Source organism: Rhipicephalus microplus, chromosome 10 (genome assembly GCF_043290135.1).
Source record: "Rhipicephalus microplus isolate Deutch F79 chromosome 10, USDA_Rmic, whole genome shotgun sequence".
NCBI classification, from domain to species: Eukaryota; Metazoa; Arthropoda; class Arachnida; order Ixodida; family Ixodidae; genus Rhipicephalus; species Rhipicephalus microplus.
The window spans coordinates 6,373,046-6,387,716 of record NC_134709.1 but is presented as its reverse complement, the minus strand read 5'-3'; the positions used below and the strand labels follow the sequence as shown (position 1 = coordinate 6,387,716).

The following is a 14,671-nucleotide window of genomic DNA, read 5'->3' as shown; positions in this document are numbered from 1 at the left end:
ATGGTGCATTGGCTTCTCACAATGGAGCTTCATGTTATTGCCATGTTTTTAGTTGGTATCAGTGGTAACAGCAATTTTGTGGGTGATCCACTTTCAGGTCGCCACGAGGAGGATGCGATTCTCCCGATGGTAGCGGGGGACCTGAGGGCCACCAGGAAGGCATGGGGGGACCCCCACCACCCCATGCTGGTGGCTTTCCAAGCGGTCGAGGCGGGCGTGGTCGTGGAAAGTCATTCATGATGGACAGTCGAAGACAGGGGCCCCCAAAGAAGAAGAAAAAGAAAAAGCTGGCAATATCAGGTGGCAGAGGCGGTGGCGCTGGAGGGAAACGTGGTGACGGGCCACCGAAGCGCTCCATATGCAAGTTCTACCTCGACTCCAAGTGTGTTAAGGTGCGTGCAGCTTGGGAAATGTATGTTTGAACACTGCACAGCTTATTAGTTCACGTATACCGTATTTACTCGCACAATCCTCGCAAAAAATTAAACAAAGTGGCCGCAAATTAGGATTCTCACACCAGCAACTAACAGCAAGCTTTGAGAAGTACTAACTAAAACGTACCTCAACAATAAAAGTACAAGTTCAGCACAAAGCAAGATTTATTTGAGGTACAAAAAGTGCAAGCAAATAGTTGAGAATTAGAACACTATACGTAAAGCTTGTTGGCGTTGCGGGCGTAGCGGTAGCATTCGTCGCTCAACAGGAGCCCTCAAAAGGTAAACGTAAGACGTCAGTATTGGGCTAATGGCTATTTAACAAAATCGTCCACAGTTTCCTTCTGAAGAAATAAAGTTTACCATCAATCCCAGTCTTAAGCACACGGCAGGCCCAATGCATCTTGGTGGCTTTTAGCTGCCGTCACCAGTAGCGAACACAAAACTTGTAGACTCTGAAGGGCCTACCGGCGGCCCTGTTGCCGTTGTTTAGTGCATGATCTATCACTTTCAGCTTGAAAGCAGCCGTGTAGCTTCGGTATCGCTCCATAATGTGACAAGATTACTGACACAAAATACAGAACACGCCGCAACCTACACTTGCCACTTTTCGCTTGACTTGGATTGGATTGCATTGAATTTCCGTACAAATAGTACCCTTGATGCTTAAGAGATAGTGCCAGATGGCGCGTGCTATCATCATCAGTGGTTTGAATGAGCAGACGACATTATTACGGCAGTTTTTGGGAGTGCAATAATTACTCGAGGAAAAAAAGAAATCATATTTTTGTTGGGCGATGTGGGGGGGGTGTGAGAATTATGCGAGTGTGAGGATTACTTGAGTAAATATGGTAAAACACGTTTTGCCCATATATTTTCTTATGCATTGTGTGTACACTGAACACAAGTTAGTGGAATATCTGCAAAGCTTGTTGTGGAGCTTGTGTTCAATGCCATAAAAGAAGAAAGGTATATCTACAGAAAGTTAGCAGTCTATGCTTTTTTTACTTCATATCTTTCCATTGATAGACTTATGACAGGGCTCACACACTTTTATTTACTCGCAGGTAGAACATTTGATGTGAAGTGTGATGTCACTGATTTGGGCTTTATACGAAACGTGACAGCAACGATAAAAGCTCATTGAGAGTGTCTATAGAATCGTTGTTGCAATAAAAGTGGTTTTCGCTTGCGCAGGGGGCAGACTGCCCATTTTCGCACGACGTGCCGCAGCCACGCAAGGCCGACCTGTGCAAGTTCTACCTGGGTGGCTACTGTGCCCGTGGGGAGCACTGCTCCTTCATGCACCAGGACTTCCCCTGCAAGTTCTTCCACACGGGTGCCAAGTGCTATGCAGACACCGCCTGTCGCTTTTCCCACCAGCCCTTGACGGACGACATGAGGCGGCTGCTCCACAGGGTCAGTGTTCACCAGATAGTAACTCATACATAGCTTTCAGAGCTACAGCTGTTGGTACTGTTGTGTTAAATGACCAAAAGGAGGGGAACTGAAAGGCACCTGGCAATGTCTTTTCAGTGTGGTCGGGAAATGCTGCCGATTGGTGGTCGAGGCCCCTGAAAACATGCAAGCCAAACCTTATAGCGCGAAACGTGGCCTGATATTTACAATTGATTCTCAGACTCGGCTAAGTATCTTTCCCTATTATCTCTACAAATGATGTCATATGCCCAAATTAGTGCACCATATACCCAAATTAGTGCACCATATACTCAAAGTCCACAGCGATTGTCTGATTTGAGCATCGTAAACTATCCTAGTTACTGTGGCAGCCGCGGTGTGCTGCTACGTGCTTATGTGCTCTCCTCACTGAAAGTAAACGGTGCACTCAAAAAATAAATAAATAAATAAATAAAACGGTATCTTTCGGCGCACTCGCTATCACGAAATGGGAGAGAAAGCATGTGGAAAATTTCTGTAACTCCTCTCGTACCTTATGGATTTGAAAATTTTTCCAGAAGTTGATTTTTTGAAGCAATAAGGTCTTTAATGAGGCCATTAGACAATTACCTGAAAAAGTGTTCCAGGGCCCCTTTGAGGGCTTAGACACAACCAGTGGCAGCATATGTTGTACTAAATGTACCTTACATGTGCTTGCAGTATCTGGACAACCACGGGAATCGTGGTGACGATGACATTCCACCTGGGCCTGGCCCAAATGGCCCCGAGCCCATGGATCGGCCGGACTGCCTAGACGACGACATGGGACCAGTTGACGACTATGGAGGAGGGGGTCCACCACCGCCGGGCAAACGACCTTCGTTGCTAGGTTCACCACCGCGACACGTGAAGGAGGCGGCCGAGACGTGGCGCATGCAGTTTCTAGGGAAAGGTGGGCCACCCATGCGGGGGGGTCCAAATGCACCCCCCTCTTTCGGTCCCCCACAGGGGCCACCTATGATGAGCCCTCCAAGAGGACCTGTGCAGGGATTCCCACACAGGCAAGGCGCTCTTTGCTAGTTTATGGTGGTATTTGTAGTGACGTGCCCAGGTAGCGCGGACGCCGCTAGCTGAGCCAAAAGTGGGCGTGAAGCCCGCGAAGAATGACCCGACAACGCGTAGTTCACAAACAGCAAAAAGCCCCGTTTAATGCCCACCGATGCCTTTTATTCAGAGTGGGGGCGCCACCTCCCAGTTACTAGAAGCAACAGGTGGCGTCCTCTACAGTATTGGCTTTGTAGCTTGTGTTAATGTGCTGCCAATTTTCAGAACCATTTTCTTTTACAAAAATGCAATTAAATCTCAGTATAGTAAGTACAGTAGTAACTTTGTATAAGAGACATACACTGAGCAGCAAAAGGGCGTGAATTATAGCGCACTGTCTGTAAATGCCTCAAGTTTGCATGGCATGATTTCGAGGCACTCAATATTACATTTCAAGAAAGAAAATGAAGGAATATGTTGATCAGCGAGTTTGAGTAATTACTGTTAATTAGCATGTAATTAACTATAATTATTTTGCAAATAGTCACCTTCAGTCTTTGCATAAAAATAAAGTATTAGGGCCAAATGCATGTACAGTTTGATTTTGGGTTGCACTCATTTGGAACAAAGAAAAAGAAACATTACGTTGGTGTTGAAACATGCCACGTTGAACGATTGTCGAACAGTGTAGTGTCTCCAGCAGAGTGATCATCCGCAGCAATACACAGTGCAATGAAGTGAAGTAGCTGTTGTTTGTCCACTCAGCAAGCCTGTACAAATGTTCACACTGAGTTTCAAGCCATTTTCAGAAACGTGCTGTGTGCAACATTTCTCTGAATTTGATATGTACAAATGTACACACCGCGGCTGAAGGTGTCTTACAAGGAGGGTGTTACATATGCATTTTCTGATCAACCTCTATTTTATTGTAAAGACACTGGTGTCTCTTATAAAAGGGTTCGACTGCATAGCAACAGTCTGTGAAATCAGCAATTCACTTCGCTGTATCAAAGCTGTGTTCAATTGAAGCTTGACTTTCATGCAAAGTGTAGTTGATGAAGGATTTTTTTTTTTGACAGAAGCTTTAGCAGGAATGTAACAGTACGTCTGTATGGAAACATCCAACTCAATGACGAGAAATAATCAATTTTCTATGAATTTAGGTAATCTAATTTATGATATGAATTTCTTATGCTCAGTTCATGCTTGGAATAACAGAGAGCTGAATTAGTAAGTATACAATCTAAAGTGTAAACATAAACTCAAGAAGCCAGTCATTAGTGGTGTCCTGACGTCTTTCCTGTGTCCGTGTTCGCACTTCTCGTCTTTTAGAATAAGCTCATGCATAATTAAGGTTAGCTAGAATCTTATTACTGTGGCTGGGTTCCTCTGTTGCTTTCGTCATTGCCGAGAAGGAAACATTGATGTCTCTCTCTGTGCCTATGCAGGCCTTTATTCTACGTAGATTCCCTGTCTCACAGCGCCGTACGTGGCTCTATGCCACCGCCTGGCACCAGTCCACCACAGATGGGTGGCCCATCGCCGGTGCACTGTATTGAGGAAAGCTTTGGTGGGCCACCGGGCCCCATGGGACCAGGCGGTCCCATGCGTCTCTTGCCTCAAGGCAAGATAAGCGGCTTTGCTTCACCAAGCATAGCCTCACCACCTCAGCAAGACCAGGGCAGCAGTGGTAGGTGCCTTTGCTATCACTTCAGAATTGAATTCTCATAGCACTAATGCTAGGAATGTAATATAAATTAATCAAAACAGAAGCTCATTCTCACATTTACTTCAGTGTTATTCTACTTTTTAAAATATTTTGGAGCTTTTATCGTGCTCTTGAAGGACATTGAAATAAGAAAAATTATTTTTCTTATTCTTTCACAACACTCTTTAATGATGCCAAAAACTAGGGGTGTGCAAGTATTTGAAAGTTCGAATTTTCTAAGAGTGTATGCTATTCGATTCGATTCACACTGGAATTTTACTGTTCGAACTTCCCACAAACAAATACCGTCAACGTCTGATTGGAAGTGACACCTTCAGATTTTAAATCTGCTTCATCTCATCATGCTCTAGTATTGCGGCAAAGCTGCCTTTGAGGCTTCGCTATGTCACAAACGTATTGACTCAAGAAAACACTGATTCCAGCTCAGAGATGATAGATGTGGCAGAAGTAGGGGCTCAGTTATGCTGTTTTGGATCTGAAATTAAGGCAGGAAGTCCGAAAAATTGTACAGTCAAACCCCGCTACAACAAAACTGACGAGGCGCCAAAAAAATTTCGTTGTAGTGAAATCGAAAAAAATATATCTGGGCTGAGCTAGCAAAACAAAGGAACGTTTATTCTCAAAATTCAAAAAATGTCCGCTGCTTCCTATTCTTTCCCAGCAGCGTCACGACATGATTCTCACCCATGCATAGCGAGGCCATGGTGAAAAGCATGCTGAAACATGGCCTAAAACCGCTTTCGTGAAGGAACCAAACAGTTGCATTAACACATTAACACCAGCAGCTGTCTGCCGTCAAAAGTATCCGACAACGCCGAGATGGAGGCTGGGTATCGTAGAGCGGAAACGTTTGCATTGTTCTATGCCATTCTTATCATCCATAACTTGAGGCTAGCTGATTTTGTTGATAACGCCGACGAACAGCCGCTCTAATTAGTTATTACACTGGCCAAGTGCGAACATAACGATAAGAATCGGAAAAGGAATCGTGCCGCGGTTGTACCCAGAGCCTGCGAGTAGGCAACCATGAACTTAGCGACTGAGCTTCAGCTTCGGATGGTCTGCGGCTCAAAAGTAAGCCAGCGGCAAAACTAAAGCAGGGCAGCCTCATTGCCATCGCTATCGAGCAATGGCGGCCCCCATGCTTGCTGAACAGCGGTGTTATAGCAGTGGTTTCTGGTGGTGCCAACGCGTGTTTTAGACTTCGTTGACGCATTTTCAGGCTCTGGAAATGCATTGAAATGTTAAAGATTGGGTTTACTGCATAGCCTGGTTTACTGCCTGTATCTGAGCCTGGAATTGCATCGTGAAATTTCGTTGAAGCGGGGCGATCGAAGAAAAAGTGTTTGTTGTGACAATATTTATGCATTGACTCCTATGGACGGTTGACAGGAAATTGTGAATGTTTCGTCGTAGCGGAAATTTTGTTGAAGCGGCGTTCGTTGTAGCGGAATTCGACTGTACACCGAAGATTTTAAGCATCCAAAATTTCAGATGTTCTTATAGAATTGACATCTGCGAGGCAGATTTGCAACTCCAGACTTGAAGAAAGCACATTCTTGTTCCCCACATCAGTTGGGCTTCCACATAGGTTGAAAGAAAAGAAGAGGCTGGAGACACAGCATCTTGGCCTTTCGCGTGTAAAGTGTTTTGGGCAACGCTTTGGCTGCATCAAGTCATGTACATAGATATGTTATGGCCTGTGCATTGTCTCATTCTTGATAAGACACTATGAAACACCACCCCACCAGTGCTTCGTCAACCCAGCGAACAGAAACACTTTCATTTGCTATCTCACTAAGAATATTCTCAACTAATCCTCTTGACATTTTTGGGGCAATTTCGCTTCGAAGTATTCGAAAAACATTCCGGAAATATTCAGGAATATTCTATTCAATTGGCACTCACATTTTGATATTCGATTTCGCACCCAAAAAATTTTCTATTTGCACAGCTCTATCAAAAACACCACAATTCACTACGAGAAATTAGTACGATAAACATACAGTTGGTAAAGCCACCTTGCTCTGTCTCCTACCGCCATGACACGATAAATTTTGACTGTGCCTGCTGGAGCCCCGGTAGTAAAAGTTTAGACTGTTTTCTGAAATAGCCAGAGACTTAACATTCCCAATTTCAGGAAACTTCATTCTGCCACGGGAGGGGGGCAAATTAATCAAAAAACTTTTTGGAGGCCACGATGTCACCGTTGGAGATTACGGCAGAAAACTAGAGAATGATGCTTCAGACATTAAACCTCTCATTTATTCAGATGATAGGGAAATAGGAAGACATTGCTATTTTCAAAGTGTAATTTGTTAGTCTAAATGGATTTATTGTTCCACTTTAGTGTCCCTTTTACATTACACTGAAGTGAAATAAAAATTTACGTGAGAGTGAAAGCTCAATAAATGACGTCTAAAACGACAATATTATCAACAGCAGCGTCCTACTTACCTAGAAGTTAAGGTAAATGCACGCGAGCTAGGCTTGTGCAAATATTTGAATGCTTCGAATAGTTGAACGAATAGTGCCATATTCGAATTCGCTTCAACTCAAGTTTAAATTATTAAAAATTTTAAAGTATTCGCTATGAACGAATAGCTGTACCTTAATCTGCACATAACTTCCTGTGAAGGTAGTTTCAGCTGTCCACTACATCTCTCACAATCATATGATGGTTTTAGCACATTTAACTCTAACAGTTATTATAACTGATAAATTATACCAACCTAGGTCACGGCTTTGTTCCCGATGGTGCTATGTCTCCACGTGGGATATTCTATGACTCAAGTCAGGATCATCCAATGAGTCCGCCGCACCAGCCTTCACCACACCATACTGGGCCCCAATCTATACCGGGCCTCAACTTGCTCAGCTCACCCTCACCGCCACACAGCCAGGCAAGTACAATCGCTCCACGTTGCTTGGTCAACAAATGACCCATACTGCGTGTTGGTTCACATATCCCTCGTCCCCTGCCCCCTTTTTGTGGCACTGAGGCATGCTAGATGCAGAATATACTGCTACATTTCTTTGCCTAGCAATAACGACCTTTCTTGTCACTGCAAACTAAGTACATGCATTGCATGCGTCTTCTTGAAATTGCCACTTCGCTATAATTAGAATGTTCTAGAATTAAGGAGATGCGTGTTAAGAAAGCCGACCAAGCAGGGGAAATTTTAGGGGGGACGTGGCTTTGGTATCACGAAAAATGGCAAAAAAATCAATTTTTTAAAAAATCAAGTTTTCAGTTTCTGAAACCCTTTTTCTACCTGATTTTAAAACATCTACACTGAAAACCATGCAGAAGTGCTTTGTAAAATTTATTTCATCCTCCTAAGTAGCGAAAGTTTTTTCTGTAAATTGTGAGAAAATAGCAATTTTCATAAAAATTATAGCTTCGCGATGGCGCGACTGGAAGCCAGCTTCTTGGGCTCATCAGAAAAAGCATTTCTCCGTGTTTAAATTTCCCGCCTCAGCTGGCTCCTCCCTTTAAAATCAAGCGCACAAAAAACAAATGTTTGAAGGTCATTTCGAGGCCCCTGATTGGCTGTGGCCGCCATGTTGCCTTAGCTCGCCTCGCCATTGGCCTGATGCTCGCTTTGGGAGATCGTCGTCTGCTGCATGTGTGTGGCGAGGACATGGCTCTCAAAAATTGCTGGAAATTGCTGCTTCGTGACATGTTGACGGCTCGATGATCACTTAGGATATAATTACACTAGTTAGGAGCCGTAAGCGGATGCGCAATCAGGCTGCTATGAGCAGGCACACGGTCTATGAGCCCGATGTGTCATCGGAGTCGTCTTTAGCCCTAACTCCGCTGACAGCGAGACTGCGGGCAGGAACGATGCACTAGCACACTTCTGCCGACGAGCTTCTTCGCAAGCAATGAAGCTGTAAGCGGTGGCACAATCATATCACTACAAGCGGGCGTGCAGTCTACGAGTGCAGCGCACCATCGAAGTCGTCTTTAGTCCTAATCAGCTGACAGCGAGACTGCAGGCAGGAACGACGCGCTAGCACAGTTGTGGCGTCAGGCTTCTTCACAAGCAATGAAGCACGTCACTCGCCAGCTCCTCGGAACCGCGCATGGGCATTTCACGCATCGGCAGCAGACCACACAGTCGAGCTCGTCACCCCCCTCCTCCTCCTTCTCCTCTACTGCCAAGGATTTCTCGGAACAGGGACTAGCAGTTTAGGACGTCATAACTCCAAAATGCGATACCAAGCGCACTGTGGGTCGATTTTTCGTCATCGTAGCTACACATTTTGCGCATCGCCACCAAACGCCGCCGCCAAGTGCATCACGTGCCGGCTGCACTGTCCACGCGGCCACGCACTCCACGGTCATATGAAGTGCTGTCAATAAGCTTTTGTGATGCGGTTTACATGTGCTTGGAGCTGTGCTTGGTATCGCCACGAGTGCCTATGAATGTTCTGAGATGATGAAAGCCTCATAGATTAGCATTTTCATATGATGATGCGTTTCACGGTTAGAGTGTCAAAAGATATTGCATGAGGCAGGGGCATGAATTTTTATATGCCTGCCTCCTTCCCATAACTGTAATTTGAGAAAGAAAGCATAGGCTCTCATAGTGTGAGCCATTTTTTATGCAATAAACCTCTTTGTATATAAAAAAATGTTCTGTGATTAATTGTAATCAAGTATTTAATTACATTAATGAAAGACACACAGGGCAGAGACCACATACCTGAGAAGTCTAATACAGTCAAGCCCACATATAACGGGCCCCATTTAAAATGTTAGAACGAACAATATCCGCGTGACCATGAAAATCTACATTGGTTCAATGGCACAAAATCGCACTTACAACGAACGTTTCCGAGCGCCGCCGATCGGTTACAGCGAACGGGATCAGCACTCTGCTGACTTCCCGGAAAACCTCTTTAGACCAACGATCAGGCATCAGCGAGGTGCCCATTCATTCTTATTGTTAAACGGCACCCCTGCTTCCGCGCCCCTCTCCCCTACTGCTTTTTGTTACGCACCCCTCCGTCCTTTGTTCCCCCGCTACTCTGAGCACCCCGCATCGCCAGGCGAGGCTTGTGTTTTCACACTGCCACCGATCTTTCGAAGACCGGTTCGCCATCTCCCCTGTTTTTGAACGCTGGTACTGTTGTTGGCGTAGCCGGCCTGGAGCCGGCCACGGACTGTATCCGATCGTCTGCGTTTAGTTCACGCGCGTATGCTACCCAACCGACTTTGATAATTCGCGATTCGTTTCGTGTTTATGACCTGTTCTCGCTCACTTTGCACTCAGCTCAGCATGCTCTTCACAAGAGTGCGGAAGTGCGAAAACGGCTGTTCGTTTGTGCGAAACAAATCGTGAAATATCGAAGGCAGTGGGTCTGCGCAAACCCGCTGGCGCAACAAAACGATTTTTTGACCATGGCCGCCGATTCTTCGAACACCGCTGCGTGCGCTGATCCGGGCCGCCGTGCTTTGACTTCTGCGCTCGCAGGCAGTCTTTTAAGTTTTCTTACGCGCGAGTTGCGCATCTCGCAGACCTTTCAAGCAAGCTACCCAACCTGCCTGCTTCCCACGTGTTTTGGTTTTCAAGGTCCCCCTCCCGCCGTATCCTCCCCTCTTATCACTCTATCACAACTCTTTGCCCTTCTCTCGCAAATCTGCTCTCCTCTCTTGATCACAACCCCTTCGCCTTTGTCCACCGCTCCGCGACGCCAGCCACGCTGGCTCGAAGTAGTTTCGTTTTCTCACTAGGAACGGGCCCAGAACAGAGATGTTCCACGCGTTCTGGTATATGCATCGCGTGTGCGCGTCTTGCTCGCTCTTGGTGTGCATGTGTAGTCACGATGGCAGACGGGAGGACTTGCACGCTTTTTCCTGCTGCTCAATAAAACGTCGAAAATGTGACCGCTTGGCTTGAGCGTAATCCGTGTGTTAGGTACCGTGTTGCAGAGTGCATGCTCATGGCTATTGACCACCTGGCAGTCAACTTGCCGCTTTTGGCGTTTCGGTATTCAGCTGTAGAAATGGTGACTATTTTGTGGGCGGCGCTGACGGCTATATGTACGCGAAACTGTTGCTAAACAGAAAACCCAGGCACGGCTAAACAAGCTACTCGTGGAAATTATCAAGCATTACCCGGATCTCAGAACACTTTACTTGCGACTAATCTGCCGTAACAAATCCGCACCGAGTTTTTATAGACTACCAAATATTCACAAGCCTGACGTCTCCCTCCGACCGACTGTAGACTTCACTTCCTCCCCATGCCGAGCCCTTTCAAATTTTCTACACCAAATCTTTGCCCCACTAACCTGGAAGACACCAACTCATGTTCGTTGCGCCAGCCACTTCGTGCAGCTAGCGTCAGATGTGAGCATCGGTGATGACGAGAGCATGATCTCATTTGAAGTCGTTTCATTGTTCACCAACGTGCAGGTTCTCTTAGCTGTCTCCGCTGCCCATTCTGCGCTTGAGGAGGACACAAGCCTCAGTGAAAGGACTCCTTTGGCGGTTGACGAGCCCTGTCGTCTACTGGAGTTCTGCCTCTCCAGGACGTACTTCTCCTACAAAGGAACTATTTTCAGGCAGAACAGTGGAACCGCGATGGGAGCTTCCATCTCTGTCATGATTGCAAACCTGCCCATAGAGTACATAAAATAGAAAGCACTCAGCTCCTTCTCCCGCGACACAAGCTTTTTCTGCGTTATATGGATGATTGTTTTTGCGTCGTTAAGACGACTGAAGTTTAACACTTCAGGCAACACCTGAATTCCGTGCACCCAGCCATACAATTCACGACCGCAGTGTGAAAGCGACCACTGCCTGCGCTTTCTTGACGTCCAGGTGGCACGAAAGTGCAATGGCCTGGAGTTCTCCGTTCATAGGAAGCCAACGCACACTGGCCGCTACCTTCAATTCGATTCTTCCCACCCCGCCTGCCACAAGGCCTCGGTTGTAACCACGCTACTCGAGAGAGCCAGGAACTTATGCTTTAATGACACAGAGCGAAAGAAAGAGACCTGCGTTATTGCTGACCTCAGAAAAAACGGATACACAAAAAACTTCTTTCAAGCCGCCACCCGCTACGCAGAGCAAAAGAGGATATGAAAACCCCAATCATAACCTTAATTGGCAGCCCCCCCCCTCGAAACACGTACTGGTTCCGTACGTTCAGAAAACCAGCGAGATATTGGCGCGGATATTCAAGAAAGAAGGGGTTCGCATCGCGCACGTGTCTTCGTGTACGCTGGGCTGCCTCCTCCCCTGCCCAAAAGACCAGCCAACAATGAACAGGAGCCTCGGTGTCGTTTACAAAATTTTGTGCGCTGAGTGCCCCGCCTCGTATATCGGCGAGACAAAAAACAGACTGGAACAACAGAAGCAACATGCCAACGATGTGCGGAAGTTCTACAAAGGGCGCAGCACAGTCACCGAACATGCTGAGAGATTGGATCACCAGATAAATTTTGAAGCGACGGCCATCCTCGAAAGCGAGCCGAACTGGAGGAGTAGGTTGTTACTCGAGCCGTGGCGCATACAGAGAACAGCCCATAACATCAATGGCTTTCTCGGAACGCTTTCCCCAGTGCACACACACGGACTGCGCTCCACGGCAAAACCAGAGAGAGAGGGGGGGGGAGTCATTAGCCACCCCGCGAGTGTTTTGAAGACGCCGATACTACGTAGCCTTCGCAGTCACCCCTGAGGAAGGAACCAAGTAGGTTCCGAAACGTCGGGTTTCTTCAAAACTTTTGTTTGGAGTCTATATCATCTTCCAGAAACTGGCCGACTTCGTCGTCGACGTCGGACCCGATGCCGAGCCTGAAGCTTCCGAACAGAACAACTGCAACGGCAATTTGTGGCAGCATGCCATCGACTCCGATCTGGGAGAGCGAATGGGACATTTGTTGCGATAGTTTCATTATGGCCGATGATGATGCTGACACCGCAGAACCGTGCACGGATTAGGGCATTCTGAATTAAGTACATAGCAAGAGCAATTTGGAAGAATCAGATTGCGAGAATGACGAAACTTTGGAGCCAGTTCCTCATGGTGCTTATGCCACGGGCCTTGGTGAACAAGCACGCTGCCGTTTGAAATGAACTAGAGACCGCCCTTATCGCTTCTGCTTTTCGAAACACGTGTATCACGAATTTTGGGGGGCAAAAACAGTTGATGTTTTCACTCGCAACTTTTTTAAAAGCTGTGTTTCATTTACTACGATTTTCAGGATACAACAAACGGATGCCTCGTCAGGCTCAGGTTCGTTATAAGTGGGCTCAATTGTATCACAAGACAACCTGAGATAACAATTTTTAGGTGCTGTAGAAATGTAAAGAAAAGTTGAAACATTTAACGCAGTTTTCTCAATACTGTTTTTTTTTTTTGACATTGTGCTCAGCCCCTTTACGAGCTTCAATGAAGAAATAATTTGTCTCTCATAAAGTATTTGTGGTATCGCCTCAAAATTTTTATGGAAGCACTATGCGGTCATTCTTAGTGTCTGCGACAATTTTCATCAATATCCTACGAGAAACAGGAAAGTTCATCGAAAAAAGCCTGTTTAAAACTTTGACAGGCTTTTTCTCACAAGTGTGTTTTGGACATTGTGCATTGTTCAGGGAAAGTGTAGCACGGGAATGACTGGACGGATTTCGATGCAGTTTTTTTTTTTCTGAATCCCAACACATTTCTTGAGGGTCTGACAATCTTAGAATTCTTGTTTATGGCTCAGTTTTTTTTTTTCTAGAATGCGACTTGTACATGACAATATTCTGACAATGTGTGTAGGCAGCCATGATGATCTCTATAAAAAAAAAGTGATAAAAAATTCTGAGATTGTCATACCCAGTAGTCTTCTTTTGACCTAAGATCAACACCATTTGCAGCCTCTTGGCATGTTTTCTTACAGCGCTAGGCTTTCCACGAGCAGATCATATAAGTCGAACCACGTAGCATGATGTAACTTGAGAACTACTCAAGGTATCACGATGAAACTGCATAATTCCCTATTCAAGACACTTATGAGAATGCATGCCAAATTTAATTGCTCTATGTCAACAAACTAAAAAATTTTTTTTCAACGCCACCTCTTGAAGGGACTGTAAAGGAAACTATTAAGTCGACGTTGATTGTTGAAATAGCAGTCCCGAAACATTGTAGTGTTGCTCTTGCCCAAAGGAAGTGCTTGTTTTGAAATAAATTCACCTTTTAGTGGTCCGCATCGGGTTAGTGCACCTCAATTTACCTGCTTCAAGCAAAACATCTCGCGTCATTGTTGCCGTGTGCAACGTTGCCTGGATTTGCTGCGCAGCCATTGACACTAGTAGCAGCAAAATGAAAGTAGCGGGAGCCACTCGCGCAACGACGGCTATTGAACAATTCCCTGTCATGGCTTCCAAGATGACGTATTTGGTTCAACTGGGCCCCGCTAGATGGCACAACCTGTCCACTTTAACCGGGGGAACTTTTGAATCACTCGTGCCATTCCCCCATAGTAACGTGCGGCTGTAACTCCGACTTCATCGGAATCATTTTGCGAATACAGTCAAACCTCATTGTAACGAAGTTGAAAAAGAAGTAATTACTTTGTTATAACCATTAGTTCATTATAACCACTGGTTCCTTATAGCCAATATCCATCTTTACCGACAATTAGCCAGCAAGAGAGAATGTACTAGCAAACAAGTATCACAGCAGCCTGCCGCACAGAGAAAAACGGCCGTCAGAAGGCAAAAAATTGCAAAATAATAAAGAACAATGCACTTTATTTCCGCCAAATCAGCACACCGGCTGGCAGATCACTTCGAAGAAAAATAGTCCTTAATAGACTATTGCCAACTCTTCCAAACGCTGATGACTGCATTTCAGCTGGAGCAGCTATTTTAAGTCCATCCTTGCCATCACCGTAAGCACCAAAGAAGTGACACAGCAGGTTTGTTGTATCCAGCGCTTGCGTGGGCGTCGGTATGTCGGGTTCACCAATAGGCTCCGGGGTGTCGTCACATTCGTCACTGTCGTCATACACGCCCGTCACTACGGGCACAATTTCTGTATCGGACAACTCTTCG

General features: G+C 45.9%; 2 protein-coding genes across 10 annotated transcripts in view; one reads left to right on the top strand and one right to left on the bottom strand.

Moving 5' to 3' along the window:
* Positions 1 to 14,671, bottom strand: part of LOC119181904 (L-gulonolactone oxidase-like) — a 79,161-nt gene that overhangs the window by 55,843 nt on the left and 8,647 nt on the right. The gene's annotated exons all lie outside the window — the stretch shown is intronic.
* LOC119181905 (uncharacterized) overlaps positions 1 to 14,671 on the top strand; it is a 40,991-nt gene that overhangs the window by 18,838 nt on the left and 7,482 nt on the right. For all 9 annotated transcript variants that reach the window (XM_075874939.1, XM_075874938.1, XM_075874941.1 and 6 more), the window contains 5 exons: positions 98 to 392; positions 1,632 to 1,853; positions 2,553 to 2,893; positions 4,325 to 4,566; positions 7,342 to 7,508. In XM_075874939.1, the coding sequence (XP_075731054.1) occupies positions 98 to 392; positions 1,632 to 1,853; positions 2,553 to 2,893; positions 4,325 to 4,566; positions 7,342 to 7,508 (1,267 nt within the window). The remainder of the gene's footprint in view (positions 1 to 97; positions 393 to 1,631; positions 1,854 to 2,552; positions 2,894 to 4,324; positions 4,567 to 7,341; positions 7,509 to 14,671) is intronic.